Source organism: Monodon monoceros, unplaced genomic scaffold (genome assembly GCF_005190385.1).
Source record: "Monodon monoceros isolate NGI ecotype Baffin Bay Population unplaced genomic scaffold, NGI_Narwhal_1 Super_Scaffold_22, whole genome shotgun sequence".
NCBI classification, from domain to species: Eukaryota; Metazoa; Chordata; class Mammalia; order Artiodactyla; family Monodontidae; genus Monodon; species Monodon monoceros.
The window spans coordinates 21,101,203-21,119,814 of record NW_021703779.1 but is presented as its reverse complement, the minus strand read 5'-3'; the positions used below and the strand labels follow the sequence as shown (position 1 = coordinate 21,119,814).

Genomic DNA, 18,612 nt, shown 5'->3' with positions numbered 1-18,612 from the left:
AGAATCTTTTTTTTTTTTTTTATTCTATATATATGCACCAAAATAGTAACCTAATACCCTACACTTTCCCTCACCTACATGAACACACATGCTTCCTATTATTGCTCTTCCTAAATACATCACTTTGGGTCTGTTAGGCTCTGTAAACTCAATGCTGACACTAACAATGTTTTCTGTACATTTTAAATACTGGCAAGAATATAATATCAGGCCTTTCAACAACTGTAACAAAATTTTTAAACTGACATTTGCAAAGTTATGGAGCATTTTTACACTGATCCTCTGCTAATACAATTAGCAGTATATTTTGTACCTATAACTTAATAAATCCTTTAATCATAAAACAAACAAAAAAAGAACAGGCTGGACAATGAAAGGGCTGGCTTGCAATACACCTGCAGACCTGCTTCTTTTTTTCTTTCTCTGTTTGCTCATCTTTTTTTTCCAGTTTTACTGAGATATAACTGACATTCCATATTCTATAAGTGTAAGATGTATAACATAATGATTTAACTTACATACACCATGAAATGACTACCGTAATAGGTTTACTGAATATCCATCATCTCATATAGATACAACATTAAAGAAACAGAAAAAAAATTCTTCTCCTTGTAATGAGAACTCTCAAGATTTACTCTTAACAACTTTCATATATAACATAGAGCAGTGTTAATTACCTTCATCATACTGCACATTACATCTCTAGTATTTATTTATAACAGGAAGTTTGTACCTTTTGACTACCTTCATCTAATCCCCCCTCCCCTGCCCACCTATTTCTCACATGACCAACAATGGGCATGCTCCACTGAGTATCAGCGCCAGGTAGAGTATCAGCAGCATTAATCCCATGATCATTCTCTGGAGCAAAGCTAGGGAATCAGCTAATTTACATTGCACTCCCCGCCACCCCGCCCCAACAAAATCCATGCCTGCTTTTTTCAGGGATTTGGGGAGATAGGAAACTACTACTAGATAATAATCTAAAAGAGAGGAGGAAACTGGGGGGAAGCACAAACATACATAATTTGAAATAAAGAAAAAAACACATAGATACAGGAAAAGTAAAAAGCTTGTAAGAAAACAGTCTATAATTCTATGCTAGCACACTGAAGAGAAATGTTAATTTACAAGCATTAACTCAATAAGAGATAGAGAACCCAATCACCAGAAAATGGGGGGCGGGGAAGATGTCTGTTACCCTTTCAATAAGCTCTAGGCTTTTCCCAAAGCTAGCTGAACACAGGAGGAAAGCCTCCTCAATTCTTTTTACAATACGAATTTACCATTTTTTGAAAACACAATGATCCAAAACCTATGAGAGGCAGCAAAAGCAGTTCTAAGAGGGAGGTTTATAGCAATAAAAGCCTACCTCAAGAAACTAGAAAAATCTCAAATAAACAATCTAACCTTACACCTAAAGGAACTAGACAAAGAAGAAAAAACAAAACCCAAAATTAGTAGAAGGAAATAAACCATAAAGATCAGAACAGAAATAAGTGAAATAGAAACAAATAAAACAATAGCAAATATCAATAAAACTAAAAGTTTGTTCTTTGAGAAGATAAACAACATTGATAAACCTTTAGCCAGACTCATCAAGAAAAAGAGGGAGAGGACTCAAATCAATAAAATTAGAAATGAAAAAGAAGTTACAACAGACGCTGCAGAAATACAAAGCATCCTAAGAGACTACTACAAGCAACTCTATGCCAATAAAATGGACAACCTGGAGGAAATGGACAAATTCTTAGAAAGGTATAACCTTCCAAGACTGAACCAGGAAGAAATAGAAAATATGAACAGACCAATCACAAGTAATGAAATTGAAACCGTGATTAAAAATCTTCCAACAAACAAAAGTCCAGGACCAGATGGCTTCACAGGTGAATTCTATCAAACATTTAGAGAAGAGCTAACACCCATCCTTCTCAACCTCTTCCAAAAAACTGCAGAGGAAGGAACGCTCCCAAACTCATTCTATGAGGCCACCATCACCCTGATACCAAAACCAAAGATACTACAAAAAAAGAAAATTACAGACCAATATCACTCATGAATATAGATGCAAAAATCCTCAACAAAATAATAGCAAACAGAATCCAACAACACATTAGAAGGATCATACACCATGATCAAGTGGGATTTATCCCAGGGATGCAAGGATTCTTCAATATACGCAAATCAATCAATGTGATATACCATATTAACAAATTGAAAAGGAAAAACCATATGATCATCTCAATAAACGCAGAAAAAGCTTTTGACAAAATTCAATACCCATTTATGATAAAAAACTCTCCAGAAAGTGGGCATAGAAGGAACCTACCTCAACATAATAAAGGCATATACGACAAACCCACAGCAAACATCATTCCCAATGGTGAAAAACTGAAGGCATTTCCTCTAAGATCAGGAACAAGACAAGGATGTCCACTCTCGCCACTATTATTCAGCATATTTTTGGAAGTCCTAGCCACGGCAATCAGAGAAGAAAAAGGAATACATATTGGGAAAGAAAAAGTAAAACTGTCACTGTTTGCAGATGACATGATACTATACGTAGAGAATCCTAAAGATGCTACCAGAAAACTACTAGAGGTAATCAATGAATTTGGTAAAGTTGCAGGATACAAAATTAATGCACAGAAATCTCTTGCATTCCTATACACTAACAACGAAAGATCAGAAAGAGCAATTAAGAAAACAATCCCATTCACCACTGCAACAAAAAGAATAAAATACCTAGGAATAAACCTACCTAGGTATACAAAAGACCTGTATGCAGAAAATTGTAAGACACTCATGAATGAAATTAAAGATGATACAAACAGATGGAGAGATATACCATGTTCTTGGATTGGAAGAACCAATCTTGTGAAAATGACTATACTACCCAAAGCAATCTACAGATTCAATGCAATCCCTATCAAATTACCAATGGCATTTTTTAACAGAACTAGAACAAAAAATCTTAAAATCTGTATGGAGACACAAAAGACCCCGAATAGCCAAAGCAGTCTTGAGGGAAAAAAACGGAGCTGGAGGAGTCAGACTTGTGACTTCAGACTATACTACAAAGCTACAGTAATCAAGACAATATTGTACTGGCACAAAAACAGAAATATAGATCAATGGAACAGGATAGAAAGCCCAGAGATAAACCCACGCACCTATGGTTAACTAATCTATGACAAAGGAGGCAAAGATATACAATGGAGAAAAGACAGTCTCTTCAATAAGTGGTGCTGGGAAAACTGGACAGCTACGTGTAAAAGAATGAAATTAGACCACTCCCTAACACCATACACAAAAACTCCAAATGGATTAGAGACCTAAATGTAAGACCGGACACTGTAAAACTCTTAGAGGAAAACACAGGAAGAACACTCTTTGACATAAATCACAGCAAGACCTTTTTTGATCCACCTCCTAGAGTAATGGAAATAAAAATAAACAAATGGGACCTAATGAAACTTTAAAGCTTCTGCAAAGCAAAGGAAACTACAAACAAGACAAAAAGACAACCCTCAGAATGGGAGAAAATATTTGCAAATGAATCAACGGACAAAGGATTAATCTCCAAAATATATAAACAGCTCATGCAGCTCAATATTAAAAAAACAAACAACCCAATCCAAAAATGGGCAGAAGACCTAAGTAGACATTTCTCCAAAGAAGACATACAGGTGGCCAAGAAGCACATGAAAAGCTGCTCAACATCACTAATTATTAGAGAAATGCAAATCAAAATTACAATGAGGTATCATCTCACACCAAGTAGAATGGGCATCATCAGAAAATCTACAAACAACAAATGCTGGAGAGGGTGTGGAGAAAAGGGAACCCTCTTGCACTGTTGGTGGGAATGTAAATTGATACAGCCACTATGGAGAACAGTATGGAGGTTCCTTAAAAAACTAAAAATAGAATTACCATATGACCCAGCAATCCCACTACTGGGCATATACCCAGAGAAAACCATAATTCAAAAAGACACATGCACCCCAATGTTCACTGCAGCACTATTTACAATAGCCAGGTCATGGAAGCAACCTAAATGCCCATCGACAGACAAATGGATAAAGATGTGGTACATGTATACAATGGAAAATTACCCAGCCATAAAAAGAAACGAAATTGGGTCATTTGTAGAAACGTGGATGGATCTAGAGACTGTCATACAGAGTGAAGCAAGTCAAAAAGAGAAAAACAAATATCGTATATTAACGCATATATGTGGAACCTAGAAAAATGGTACAGATGAACCGGTTTGCAGGGCAGAAACAGACACACAGATGTAGAGAACAAACGTATGGACACCAAGCGGGGAAAGTGGCAGGGGGGTGGTAGTACTGGTGGGATGAATTGGGAGATTGGGATTGACATATATACACTAATATGTATAAAACAGATAAGTAATAAGAACGTGCTGTAGAAAAACAAAATAAAATTCAAAACTTAAAATAAAAAAACTAATTTACCGTTTTTATAAAAACCTAACAAAAATAATGTAACCAAACTACAAACATGGTTAATTATGAATCCAAAGTCAAGTTTTTGCAAATGTGATCCATCATATAATATATATATAGACACACACACGTGCGCACACGTGCATGCACATACACGTGCGCACACGTGCATGCACATACACACACAGACACCTTGACAAAGTATGGTTATTCTAGAATTCAAGGATGGAACCAAATAATGGCCCGAATTAACAGGTCAAAAAAGGAAAATCCTGATGTGCCTCAACAGATGCTGAAAAGTTGAGATTCAACATCTATTTTATTTTACTTAAACTAGTCAAATTGGAAGAGAAAGACATTTTTTTTAACAGTTAGAAAAAGTACAATAAATAGGAATGAAACCTTAGTACATGCTATCACATAGATGACCCTTGAAAACCTTATGCTAAGAAGCCAGATGCAAAAAGCTACATATTACAGGATTCCATTAATATGAAACATGAAGAATAGGCAAATCCATACAGACAGAAGGTGGACTGTCAGGGGCTGGGGGTGGGAGGTGATTGCTAATTGGGTACAGGGTTTCCTTCTGGGGGGATAAAAATGTTCTAAAATTACTGGTGATGGTAGCACAACTCTGAATCTACCAAAAAAAAATCCCACTGAACTGTACACTTTTGAAGGGTGAATTTTGTAACAACTTCCTCTCAGTAAAGCTGGTTTAAAAACTACACATGCAAATCTTAAACTAGTTCATGTTACAACATGTATTTTTAGATAGGAGAATGATATCAGTATCACTTTATAACAAAAACACATGTATTAAAACTAAGGTGAAACACTGAAAGTATTTCTTTTAAAGCCAAACTTAAGACAAGGATGCCCACTAACACTATTATTATTTAAGACTGTATGGGAACTGAACTGATAGGCAATGCAATTAGATAAGATAATGAAATGCAAGATATAATTATTATTTGAAAGAAATTATATTTATTTATATATGACTTATCCAGGAAATTCAAGAGAATCAACTAAAATCTTAATATCAGAATGAATTCATAAAATGTGCTGGTTTAAAATTAATATACTTGATGGCAAAAGCTTTTTATTTTAAAGACAAAAGCTTTCTTATGTAACACTTAAAAATGTAAAATACCATTAGTAAGAGTAACTGAAAACTCTAAGTGGGATTTTTTTAATACAAATATACACAGAAATCAATCTTGCTCTTGAATATATTGGATCAGTAGTATTAATTCTCTCTTAATTAACCTCTACATTCAATCAAAATCCCAACACACTTTTGTTGTAAATCAATTGACCTTATACATGTAGGTCTACTCTCAGACACTATTCTGTTGCATTGATCAATCTGGCCTTGCACCCACTATTTTAATCATTGCATCTTTATAATAAGCTTTAATATATGGTAGTGTAAGTTTTCCAACTTTTTTTTTCAAGACTGCCTTTGCTATTCCAGGCCCTTTGCATTTCCATATAAATCTGAGAACTGGTTTATTAAAAAAAAAAAAAAAAAAAAAAAGAATAGTACTTCCCACTTAAGGCAGTCAGGAGCATGAAACGAGCTAGATATGTCAAGAATAGCATCAGGACTGGCACAGAATAAGTATCCAATAAATAAAGGTGCTCTTCTTTAAAAAAAAAAAAGCAAAGCCTGTTGGGGTTTTGATTGGGACTTCGTTGAAAACTGACATGTTTATAACACTGATACTTCTTATCCATGAACATCGTATCTCTCCCCATTTATGAGTTCTTTCATTTCTCTCAGTAATGCTTTCACTAAAGGTCTTAGTAAGCTTTGTTGGGTTTATTTCAAGGTACTGGATGTTCACTGATCTTACTATAAATTGTACTACTAGCTTTTAAAACAAAATATAAAACAATCAACTGTACTGGCTTTTAAATTTTATTTTCACGTTGTTTGTTGTTAGTATAGAGAAATACAAATTATTAATCAATGTCCCCCAACTATAATGTAGTAAAATTAGAAATAAATGTCACTGAGGTAATAACACCCCCCAAAAAAAATTTCCTTGAATTGGAAAAGTCTCAATAATTCAATGGGCAATAGGAAAATTATAAAAACCACAATATATTTAGAACTAAATAATAAAAAATCAATTCACATAAAATTCATAGTACCAGTTACAGTTCAGAGGAAATTTTATAGTTTTAAAAGCATGTAAGAGTAGAGATTAAAAACTAATGAGCTAAACTATTTACAATAGCCAGGACACAGAAGCAACCTAAGTGTCCACTGACAGATGAATGGATAAAGAAGATGTGGCACATATATACAATGGAATATCACCCAGCCATAAAAAGAAATGAAATTGAGTTATTTGTAGTGAGGTGGATGGACCTAGAGTCTGTCATACAGAGTGAAGTCAGAAAGAGAAAAACAAATACCGCATGCTAACACATATATATGGAATCTAAAAAGAAAAAAATTGGTTCTGAAGAACCTAGGGGCAGGACAGGAATAAAGACGCAGATGTAGAGAATGGACTTGAGGACACAGGGAGGGGGAAGGGTAAGCTAGGACGAAGTGAGAGTGGCATGGACATATATACACTACCAAATGTAAAACCGATAGCTAGTGGGAAGCAGCCGCAAAGCACAGGGAGATCAGCTCCGTGCTTTGTGACCACCTAGAGGGGTTGGATAGGGAGGGTGGGAGGGAGGGAGATGCAAGAGGGAAGAGATATGGGGATATATGTATATGTATAGCTGATTCACTTTGTTATACAGCAGAAACTAACACACCATTGTAAAGCAATTATACTCCAATAAACATGTTAAAACTAATGAGCTAAACTTCCAACTTAAATTTTTTAAATGTCAGAATAAATGCAAATAAAATAGAAAGAAATATTAACCATATGGAGCAGAAACAGAAATGGTCAATAAAAAGAACTATTTGAAAAGCCTTAATATAGGCAAGTTATTGGCAGTACTCATCAGAAAAAAAAGGAACAAATTAATGAAATTAGACATTTTAAAGTCATTAGAGAAGCCTATATTTTATACCAATATACCTGAATTTTTATATTTTTCTAGAATACTGTTCATTTTGTATAAATAACAACTTGAGAAAAGCCAAAAATACTTATCACCATGAAACAAACTATTAATCAAAAAACAACTCACAAAAAAAGACACCAGGCAAAGACAGTTTCACAGATGACTTATAAGCTTCCAGAAACAGATCATATCTATGAAATACAACTTGTTTCAAAGGAGAAGAATTATTCCGCAACACATCTTAAGAAGTTAGCATAAAAAGAAAAAGTACATGGCAATAGCAAAAGGATGCAAATATCCAGGGACTCCAAAGACAGTTTAAAATACAAAATCTATGAATACAATTCATCACACGAATAGATGCTGCAAAAACATTAAAAAAATCAACGAAAACTCTAAAATGCTAAGTAAAAGAGAACATAAACTAATAAATATCTCCTCCCTCCAAAAAAAAAAAAAACACGAAAATATCATCCTTAATGGTAAAATATTAGAAGCACTCCATTAAAGCACGTGGACAGTGATGCCTGTTATCAATGCTTTCATGCAACTCTGTGCTAGAGGCATTAGTCAATGAAGTAGAAGAAAAAGAAAACAAACAAAAAAGAAAGAGGAGGCAAAGAGGAATGGAAAAGAAGAAATAAAACATCTTTACTCACACACGCCTATTTAGAAAATACAAGAATTATAAACTGTAATAATCTATTACTCCCACATTTCATTGAATCTAAAAATACTGCCAATTTTAAGATGCATCCTTGTTTTACCTACATCTAAGAAAAATATCCTGCCAGTTAAACTGATGCTATACTTTATTAACTAGAAATTTCATTTTAGATTTATCAAGACAATTCTTTTAGACTTATTTAGACATATTTTCATCATATCCTGTGGATATATAGAAGAAAAAATAGAAGCAAAAGAAATTGGGAGTCCGGTGACCCCACGGCTGCCCGCGAAGCTGCCGCCCTGGCCCTGCCACCACCGCCACCTCAGGACCGGCTGTATGATTAGGCCACAATCTTCGATGAGTAGACATATTCCTCAGTTCTGTGGTGTTCTTGGTCATACATTTATGGAGTTTCTGGAGGGCAGTGGAGATTACTGCCAGGCACAGCACAACTTCCGTGCAGACAAATGAACTGTAGAAATTCATTACTACTCTACCAAGAAGCCCCCATAAGAGTGGTTAACCTGGACACAGAAGTGTTGAACTGAAATCCACAGAGCATTTTTTACAAGAGTTCTGACCTGCATGGGGTAAAGCTCAGTGCACTTCCTTTCTATTGCCTCAGTATCACTGAATTGAAGAATTGCTGCTTCTTGTTAGCAGGTTCATTTCATTTCCCATTACTCTCAGCTTCATACTCAAAAGCACTGAGAATTTCAAGTGGAGTATATTGAAGTAGACTCAGTTTCTTTGCATCATTCCTGTATTCAGGTTTTTAAATTCTTTCATAAACCTATTGAGTGTTTTTTTAACTAAATTAACATGGCTCGAATGAACCACCCAGCTCCTGTGGAAGTCACTTATAAGAACATGAGATTTCTTAATCCAACCAATGCGACCTTAAACAAAGTTATAGAGGAACTTAAGAAGTATGGAGTTACCACAACAGCAAGAATATGTGAAGCAACTTATGACACTACTCTTGTGGAGAAAGAAGGCATCCATGTTCTCGATTGGCCTTTTGATGATGGCGCACCACCATCTAACCAGACTGTTGATGATTGGTTAAGTCTCGTGACAATTAACTTCCACGAAGACCCTGGTTGTTGTATTGCCGTTCATTGTGTTGCAGGCCTTGGGAGAGGTCCAGTGCTTGTCGCCCTAGCATTAATTGAAGGTGGAATGAAATATGAAGATGCAGTACAGTTGATAAGACAAAAGCAGCGTGGAGCTTTCAACAGCAAACAACTTTTGTATTTGGAGAAGTATCGTCCTAAAATGTGGCTGCGCTTCAAAAGCTCCAATGGTCATAGGAACAACTGTTGCTTTCAATAAAACTGGGGTGCCTGATGCCATTGCTTGGAAGTGGAACCTAGACAGGACGGAATTTGTTGTACATGTTAGCCAGCACGATGGCTTCATGAAGTCTGATGAAGCTTCCACAGGAGTGTCGAAAAGCAGTTTTACCAGGCCACAAGCCTGGCAGAATTGCAACTTCTGTGTCTGGGTTATGATCAACCTCCTTGGACACACAGCAAAGGATTCTTGCTGTTCAGCATTTAAAATGTGCTTATTATCGTTTGTACCAATTGACCTTTTCTGAAATCATGCAGTATTGAGTCATGTCTTTAAAGCTGTTTCCATGCCAGAATCTTATCAATATATAAGAAATTTAGAAAGACTAGGTGCCGAAATACCCAGCACAATACTTATATATTTTTAGTATCACACAGAACTAAAATCCCAGGAACTAAGAAAACTCTGGACCTTATGTGGTTTATTCCTTCCATCATTTCAAACATAGAAAGTAGGGCCTATAATGTTATTTGCTCACAATATGTTTAGGTCTTCCACATTCATACCAGTATACATCAGATTTGCTCATTTTGGTTTTTTTTAATTAACCAAGTCTTACAGTGATTATTTAATGTCTTTCTATAAATCTCATTTTGTGCTGTTATAGAAAACCTCCATTTTGAAAATCTACATTGTAAAAGAAGCACGTCTTTAATGTCTCCAGACAAAAAAGCCTTACAGTTAATTTCAATGTTTGCACTTTGGGGTACAATCTACAGGGAGGGCCTGAAAAAAGAATGGGAGGGGGCTATTAAATATTTCTAGTAAAATGTTGCCTTTGTCTTGTGTAGAACATGTAGAATATGTGCTTTAACTTAGTAAGTATTTTTTAAAAGGTGGAAATACTTTGTTATTGTAGCTAAAACAATTCTTAATCATAAAATTTCTGAAATTCTTGTAATTTTTTTTCAAACTTATCTGAAGTTGTTTACCATTTTATTTTTGTTTGAAGTGTGATTCCCAACCTCTCTTGGAAAAAAAAAAAGGGTTTCTGCTAATGAATTGAGCAGACATTTAATATTTTATATGCCTTTTGAGCTGTGTAACTTAATATTTGGATAATTGACAATTTGTTTTATTATGTAATTGATAAAATGGTGATGTGTATTAACATTAGCTCAACCATATATTTATACTGTCTGCGAACATGTGGTTATAGTTCTGTGGGGGAAATAATTTGTCAGTGTTCACCAGCTTGTAAAAATCTAGTGTGAGAGCTTAAACATTAAATAAATGATGAAATGCAAAAAAAAAAAAAAAAAAAAAAAAGAAAGAAATTGGTAGAGTACTCCTAAAACTTCACATTCAGGGTCCTACTATGGAATGCTTTTCTACTCAAAGCTATTCAATCTTTCCTAACAATATTGTTCTCTACCAACAAGAGTGCTGCTGATGCAGCATTTCTTAAAATGCTCCATAATTATCTATGTGATTTTCTTTCCAGTAAGACACCCACCTCACAATTCCTTCTGCCTTCAGTTGTATTGTTGGGTGTGAAATTAAAACACAACAATGCACATACTCATTTAAGTGATGACAAAATGAAGAGTCTTGACCAAGTATGTGCATGTAAAAACAATAACTACATCATGACTGCTACCTGGACAACACTGATTATAGGACACCATCAAATGAAGATCTTATGAACCTCTGTCATATTAAAATGGGGGCGGGATGTACTTCAGAATCTATGAAATATGGTAATACGAAAGTTCAGCAAGCTTACATGATCAATACAGAAACAGTATCTAAAAGAAAATCCTATTCACAATAACAAAAATTATACAAATTTTTTTCTAGCAAAAAATCTAACAAAAGTTGTGCAAGAGCTTTATGAAAAGCAGAATATGCCCAGATTCAGACCCCAGCTCCACTACTTAGCATACATCTATAAGTATCTACATATTATTCTATAAATATGATGCAAATACAATAAAAATCCAACAGTTTTTCATAGAAACCAACAAACTGACCCAAAAATAAACAAAGGAAGGAAAATAGCTTTAAAACTCCAAAGAAACAGAACACTTACTAAGATTTAACTATAAAGCTATCATTGTTAAATCAGAGTGGTATAGGTATATAGTCAAACAGACCCATGAAATCAGAAGAAAGTAGAAACAGATGTATATATGTGAGAATACGATAAACTTCACAAGTTGCATTACAAATTAGTGAGGAGAAAGGCTGAACTACTTGGCAAATTCATATTAAAAAGATAAAATCAGGGGGCTTTCCTGGTGGCACAGTGGTTGAGAATCTCTCTGCTAATGCAGGGGACACGGGTTCGAGCCCTGGTCTCTGAGGATCCCACATGCCGCAGAGCAACTAGGCCCATGAGCCACAACTACTAAGCCTGCGCGTCTGGAGCCTGTACTCTGCAACAAGAGAGGCCACGACAGTGAGACGCCCGCGCACTGCGATGAAGAGTGGCCCCCGCTTGCCACAACTAGAGAAAGCCCTTGCAGAGAAACGAAGACCCAACACAGCAAAAAAGAAAATTAATAAATTAATAAACTCCTACCCCCAACATCTTTTTTTTTTTTTTTTTTTTTTTTTTTTGCGGTACGCGTGTCTCTCACTGCTGTGGCCTCTCCCGTTGCGGAGCACAGGCTCCGGACGCGCAGGCTCAGCCGCTCCGCGGCATGTGGGATCTTCCCAGACTGGGGCACGAACCCGTATCCCCTGCATCGGCAGGCGGACTCTCAACCACTGAGCCACCAGGGAGGCTCCCAACATCTTCTTTAAAAAATAAATAAATAAATAAAGATAAAATCAGATCCGTATATCACACAATAGAGAAAAAAATTCCAGATGAATTAATGACCTAAATATGAAAAAGCACAGTATCATTATGACCTTGGGGCAGGAGAAGAATTTCTTGCAGATACAAGAAAACATAAACCATAAATGAAAAAGAACTGAGGAAACTGACTACTTTCACATTAAAAAGTCCTACACAAAAAAATATTCCATAAACAAAGCTAAAGAATAAGCCACAGACTAGGAAATGGTATTTTCAGTGTATAAAACTACAGGCCATTAGAATTCAGAATATAAAAATAACCATAAACCAATGAGAAAAAGGCAACAGTCCAATAAAAAATGGACCAAGGATAGGCACAAGCAAGTCACAGAAAACTCAAATGGCTAATAATACGTGGGAAAAAAGGCTCAACAACACGAGTAATCTAAGAAATGCAAAAGGAAAACAGCAATGAGATACCATTTATACTTAAAAGATTGGAAAAAACTGCAAAGTCTAATCTTTTGGCAGTGGTCTGGAGAAACAGAGGCTCATACACAGCTGATGGGCGTGTCGAATGGAACACAATTTGACATTTGGCAATTCCCAGTAAAGTTGACAAATGCACAGACTCTTGAATGTAGCGACTCTACTTCTATAATCCCAAGAGAGAAGAACCCCATATAAGGATGCTCACAACAACACTGTCTGAAATTGCAGAAAACTGCTAACAACCTAATGGCCCCTCCCTAAGAATAGATAAATAAACCACAGTATATTTATACATTAAAATACAAGTAAAATGAATGAACCAGATCAGTAGTTTTCAAACTTCTTGGACTCAGGACCTCTTTACACTCAAAAATTGAGGACCTCAAAGAGTTTTTGTTTATGTGGGTTCTATCTAGAGATGTTTATATTAGAAATTAAATCTGAGACACCTTAAAAGTATTCATAAAAAATAAACCCACTGTATATAAACATGAACATTTTAAAATAACTATTTTTCAAAACAAAAAATTGTGAAAGGAGTAGCACTGTTTTACATTTCTGCAAATCTCTTCAAGGACAGGCTTAATAGAGGACAGCTGGATTCCCGTAACTGCGTCTGTGTTCAATCTATCATGACATCACATTTCGTGGAGGCTCTGTACAGTACTTGTGCAGTGTACAAAAGAATGAGGCCGGAAGAATATCAGGGATCCCTGGGAATTCCTGGAGCACACTCTTGAGAACCGCTAAACTAGATCTACATACAACATAAATAAATCTCAAAAACACATTGCTAAGTGAAAAAATATATATATAAAATGATAAACACAGTATGATACCATTTATGTAAAGTTAAAACACATAAAGCAGTACTTGACATTGTTTGTGGTACATACATATTAGGACAGTGGTTATTTCTGGCAAAGACAAGACAGGAATGGGATAGGGAGGCACTCTTCAATCTGTGAGGTTTTCTTTCTTTAAATACACAAAAAGTTATGAAGCAAATATGTAATAAAATATTAATATCTGTTAAATCTGGGCAATACCTGCTTTTCAGTAATTCTGAAATATTTCATAATTTTAAATATTTTTTCAATCCTAATGGCTGTATTCTTCAAGGCCACGTAGCTTCCTTAAAATGTTACCTCCCTTTGAGTAAAATATAGTTACAAGATTCCTGGATTTTATAAAAAGTTCTTTGGAAAACTAATTTGACAGGACTAAGTATACACTGGCCATATTAACCCCAAGCTTAAGCGCTGGGGGCAGGGTCTACTCAGCTTATGCGGCATATGCCTTACTACGCACACCCCTTGCTCAAAGGATACAGTGACTAGACAGATGCTTGAATAGTTGAAAACGATTCAACTACACAAAATTCTCTGCACCCCAAAATTGAGAGAATTGCTTTTAGATTACTGTCATTACCATGTACCAGGTAATGCTCTGGGACAAGGATGAATGAGAACCTGTCTCTACATCCAGAGTTTAGAAAAGATAACAAAAATACACAGCTAAAATATAAAAGGTTAAATGCTATATTAAAACATACCTACATTGTTATATGAGACAGAAGACTGAGCCTGGAAAAATGATGGTGCCATAAACAGAAAGAAAGCTAGAAGCAGGAGCTGTTTTAGGGGCTCTGCGTTTAAAAAAAAAGTTTTTTTCCCAATAAATAGTACTGGGCATCTACTATGTTCCAGATAAATTTGGTTTCAGCCATGTTGAGACAGTAAGACACCTGAAAGGAGGTGGTCAGTAGGCAATGCTAGAGAAACTAGAGAGGATGGGCATGGTAAAGGGCACCAAAACCATGCAAGAAGATTCAAGAGAACAGGACACACAACTGACCTTGAGGAAAATCCCATAACAGAAGGCAGAGAAAGTATAGAGTTTCTGAAACAAAGAACACTTTTATATAACACACCTGCTGACATGCTGTAGCAGTCTCCCAATTTGGGAAACAGCGGATCTAGGAAAAGTGGAATGAAAAGAAATGAAAACGCTGGTGAAAGGAGAGATAAGACAGCTGAGGTTTTTGTAAGATGAGCAAACCTAGGAATGTTTATAAGGAGAGGAAAAGGCATCAGCAGAGTTAGAGGGCAATGATGCAAATGGCAGAATCACACTGACAGAGCTCCATCCTTTGGGACCAGTGGATCCCACAGGCAGAGCATCTGGGCCTGAAGGAGGCCAATTCTTCCCACAAGTGAAGAACAGGAGGACAGCCTAGGGAGAGACAAAGGAAGAATATGAAGTGGAAGGAAGGAAATTCAATTGCTTAGATCAGGTGGCTGTCTATCTTTCTGACTTAAGTAAAAGATTAGGTGATCTCTGCTGAGGCTGAGGGGTTTCAAGGACAGGTTGAGGAGTTTAAGAGTAAAAAAGAAAAAGTTTGGAATTGCCAGTGTGCATAAACACAAATAGTACAAACAAGGTCATAAGTGGCGATACAAGTCCAGGTAGGTTGAGAGAGGAAGCATTTACAAAAAGCAATATGGAAAAAAGTTTTTCTTCAATGCATTGTGAGCATGTTTTTAAAAAAGGAAACTTGCATCTATCTGAAAGATACACAAGTTAACTGTCTTGTTATCCAAGACAGTTGTTGTTCCACCAGTTTTCCAGACCACCCTTTCAGGCAAAAAGCACTTTAACTGTTTCCGACAGAAATCCTTCCAAACCATACACTCCTGTCTTCTTAACTATACGACTGAAGTCCAACTCTTAATCTTAATCATCCACTCTTGCTGTACTGGAACATGTACTGCCGCTGCACTGCGTGTGCAGCAATACGATTCTTTTAGAATTCTATGTCTTTCCCAGCTGTCAAGATATAAAGCAACTGGTTCTTTCAAGTTTACGTTTACCTTTACCATCTCAAGGACCACAGAGTGCTTTAGCAACTTGCTTCTAGTCAGCCTCCTAGAACGCACTGTGTCTCAAACTTTTCTAAACCATAGCCCTTTAAGATAAACATGAGAATATTCAGTTCATTCCCTTCCCCTCATGGACCAATCACTGCTCTGACCTGTTGCAGTTTAGGAAAAATAGAAAAACTGAAACAACTTTCTGGTGAATACTTATGCTACCTATAAACTTACGTATCATAAAATTCTAGGAAACACATTCCCAAACTGTGCATCGAGAATAGTTCAAATATTAATCAAAACATGAGAAGGCTTAGCTTAGTAAACAGCCTTAGTTATTACCCTCTTAATCAAAAAGGTGGTTCCTCTTACCACATAGAAAAACAGGGATTCCAAAAAGACCACCTGAAGGCTGCTGCCTTTTTAATCATCGCTGTTCTACTTTTCAAAACTGACTTGTTTAAAAATTACCATGGAGATACTTACAGGCTCATTCCTCATTTTCGTGAAGTAACCCACAGCACTCGTCCTGTAATTTTCAACCACGGTAAAAGAAAAGCTAGAAACCCCTCCCCATTTGTTGACTACAAAGATTATAATAACTCTTGAGCAAAAAGTTACTTGGAGTGAGAAATCAGGACAGAAAAAAGGAGCAGCTGCCTACTAGATATGGATTGTTGAAAAAGTAGCAAAATTGTCTGAACTTCTGAACATTCTTGATAATCATTCCTGCAGTGAAACACTGGTTGTTACTCTATCTCTCAACTTTGAAACTTCCTAGGCCAATGGAAGGGCTAAGTGACTATAAAGCCGGCTCAGGTGTGTCATCACTCTACTACTTGAGGGCTCCCTGGCCTCCCCCATTGAGTATAAGCCCCTCCACCTGGAAAGCAAGCTCCATCCACCTTATTTAGCCACCACTCCCCTACCTACACCGTCTACTCCAGCCAAAGTACACATACTTGCTGTTTTCTGAAGAAGCTTCACCCTTGAAATGCCCTTTCCCCACCTCCACCTCAGTCTAACAAAGTCCCACCCATCCTTCAGTAACCTTCTCGAAATGTCACCTAACCTCGTTTTCCTCTGAAACCCCAATAATTGGCTGTACCTTCCCGGCAGCACTTCAGTGCATTTCACCTCATCTCATCTGCCTCTGAACAACGAACTTCTTGGAGCCACCGTCTGCATTACAAGAACCTTTTGATCTTTCGTAGCACCGAGTTCAGAGTAGTGTAGTATGCAATCAAAACTACTTTAAGGAGTGGAATTCCACCTTAGAATTTTTCAAATCAAATAGAGAAACTAAATACCATAGCAGGTACAGGAACAATAAATACTGCATCACATTACGTTGTCCTTCAATAAGAAAATAAAACCTTCTGCCCTTTTCTTACTCCTGAAAAAAACTAAATACTACCAACAGATCGCTAATAGCTTAAATGCACCTTTTCTAGAAAGTTGTTTCCAAATTAATGAAATTCAAACGACTCCGTAAAATTTTTACTTCTCCGTTTCCGTGCTGTGCAATTTGCACTTTTCCCCTTACTACGTGAAAGAGTGAGAACTTCTTTCCTATCCATTTAAAAATTTTTATTCCTTTATTTCTTTCTTTACTCGAAAAGGCAGTGGCTGTTGGAAAACAACCGCATCTAAAGCACTCTAATTCACGTGTGACTTTGCTGGGGTAAAAATAAAATGTCTTGGGGTCCCACTTGCCGTGGTGAGTCCACATGCCTGGGCGGACCCTCAAGTGACCTGTAACAAGCGCGGGGGAAAGGCGCGGGGCCGGGGACGCTGAGTAACGAGATGGCCCCAGCGCCCGGGAGCCGACGAAGGCCGCCTGCGGCAGCTCGGCTAAAATGCAGCGGAAGCAGCAGCTAGTCACGGGTGCTGCGGTAGGCAGGGCAGGAAGGTGGCGCTGCCGCCGAGCGCCTACAGCCCGAGCGCACTTCATGGCGGCGAGGGCAATGGCCGCTGTGGGGAGCGAGCACGCCCCCTCCGCGCGCACACGCTGCCGTGCCGGGCCTCCGGGACCCGTCACCGGAGCCGCCGCCACCGCCGCCGCCCGCTCTCCGACCCCCCCTTACGGGCTGTAGCGGAATTTTCTCTTCAGACGCCGCCTTCAAGATGGCGGCTCCCCCTCCCAGCAACCCCCTCAATCGTCCCCTGCAGCAGGCGCCGAGCCGCCGCCATCTTGTCCCCCGTCCCTCCCCCCCTCACCGATATTTACATAGCGAAAATCGGCCCGGCCGGCCTGCGGCCTTCACCTCACGCCTGCAGCCTTCGCCTCCTTGCCAGGCCTCGCCCCCGCGCAGTGCCCCGGGCCGGCCGCGGCACCGACCCGGGGCCCCTCGGCCGCGTCCCGGGCCACCGGCCGACCCTCCCCCAACCCCCGCCCGTTTGCGGAGCGCGGCTTCGCCGCCGCGCGGGGCAGCCGGGCTCCTCCCCGGGCCTAACTGCGGCCTCCTTGGGGCCTGCTCGGCGCCGCGCGCCACACCGCCTGGCCTAGCGCGGAAGGGCGCCACGCGGGCCGCCGACCAGGCCGGGACCAGGCCCCTGCGCGCGCGCTAGGCCCCGCGGCCGCGGCGGCTCCCGGAACTCACCGGACGGGCGTGCGGGCGGTCGGCGACGGTGGCGGGTGCTGCAGGCCGGCCTTTCTCTGGAGCACTGGGCCGGGCTCCGGCTGGTGGGGCGGGCGGAGGGAGGGAGGAGGGGCCGAGCTCGGAGCTGACAAAAAGCGGCCCAGCTCCCCGGCACGGGCCCGCCGTCAGTACGTCACGTCACCGCCCGGGAGAGAGACCCAGGAAAATGCGGAAGGGTACATAGGCCCCCTCCTTCGTCCGGTGTGTCTCCCTGGTGCCCCGGTCGGCGCGCTCACGCCCTGCAACCGGGGAGCCCAGTGGCCTCGCTGCGGCGGGGTCTCCGGCGGCCGGAGTCTCCGTGACAGCG

General features: G+C 38.9%; 2 protein-coding genes across 4 annotated transcripts in view; one reads left to right on the top strand and one right to left on the bottom strand.

Moving 5' to 3' along the window:
• ZFX (zinc finger protein X-linked) overlaps nucleotides 1-18,332 on the bottom strand; it is a 56,122-nt gene extending 37,790 nt beyond the window's left edge. Inside the window, exon 1 of one of the 2 annotated variants that reach the window (XM_029240403.1) lies at nucleotides 18,267-18,332. The gene's annotated coding sequence lies outside the window, so the exon portion shown is untranslated. Of the gene's footprint in view, nucleotides 1-17,893; nucleotides 17,936-18,266 lie in introns of those variants that run through there. The other variant, XM_029240405.1, reaches the window with a different exon arrangement.
• Nucleotides 8,197-10,921, top strand: LOC114905988 (protein tyrosine phosphatase type IVA 1-like). 2 transcript variants are annotated; one of them, XM_029240409.1, is made up of 2 exons: nucleotides 8,964-9,114; nucleotides 9,208-9,553. In XM_029240409.1, the coding sequence occupies exons 1-2, from the start codon at nucleotides 9,019-9,021 to the stop codon at nucleotides 9,529-9,531; spliced, it is 420 nt and encodes a 139-aa protein (XP_029096242.1). In that variant the 5' UTR covers nucleotides 8,964-9,018; the 3' UTR covers nucleotides 9,532-9,553. The 2 variants fall into 2 exon arrangements, with proteins under 2 accessions (XP_029096239.1, XP_029096242.1); XM_029240406.1 differs by having other exon boundaries at nucleotides 8,197-10,921.
• Nucleotides 18,333-18,612: the final 280 nt, after the last annotated feature.

What these genes read in the sequence shown, in the direction of transcription:
- LOC114905988 (XM_029240406.1), top strand. Translation starts at nt 9,019, where the DNA reads ATGGCTCGAATGAACCACCCAGCTCCTGTGGAAGTCACTTATAAGAAC.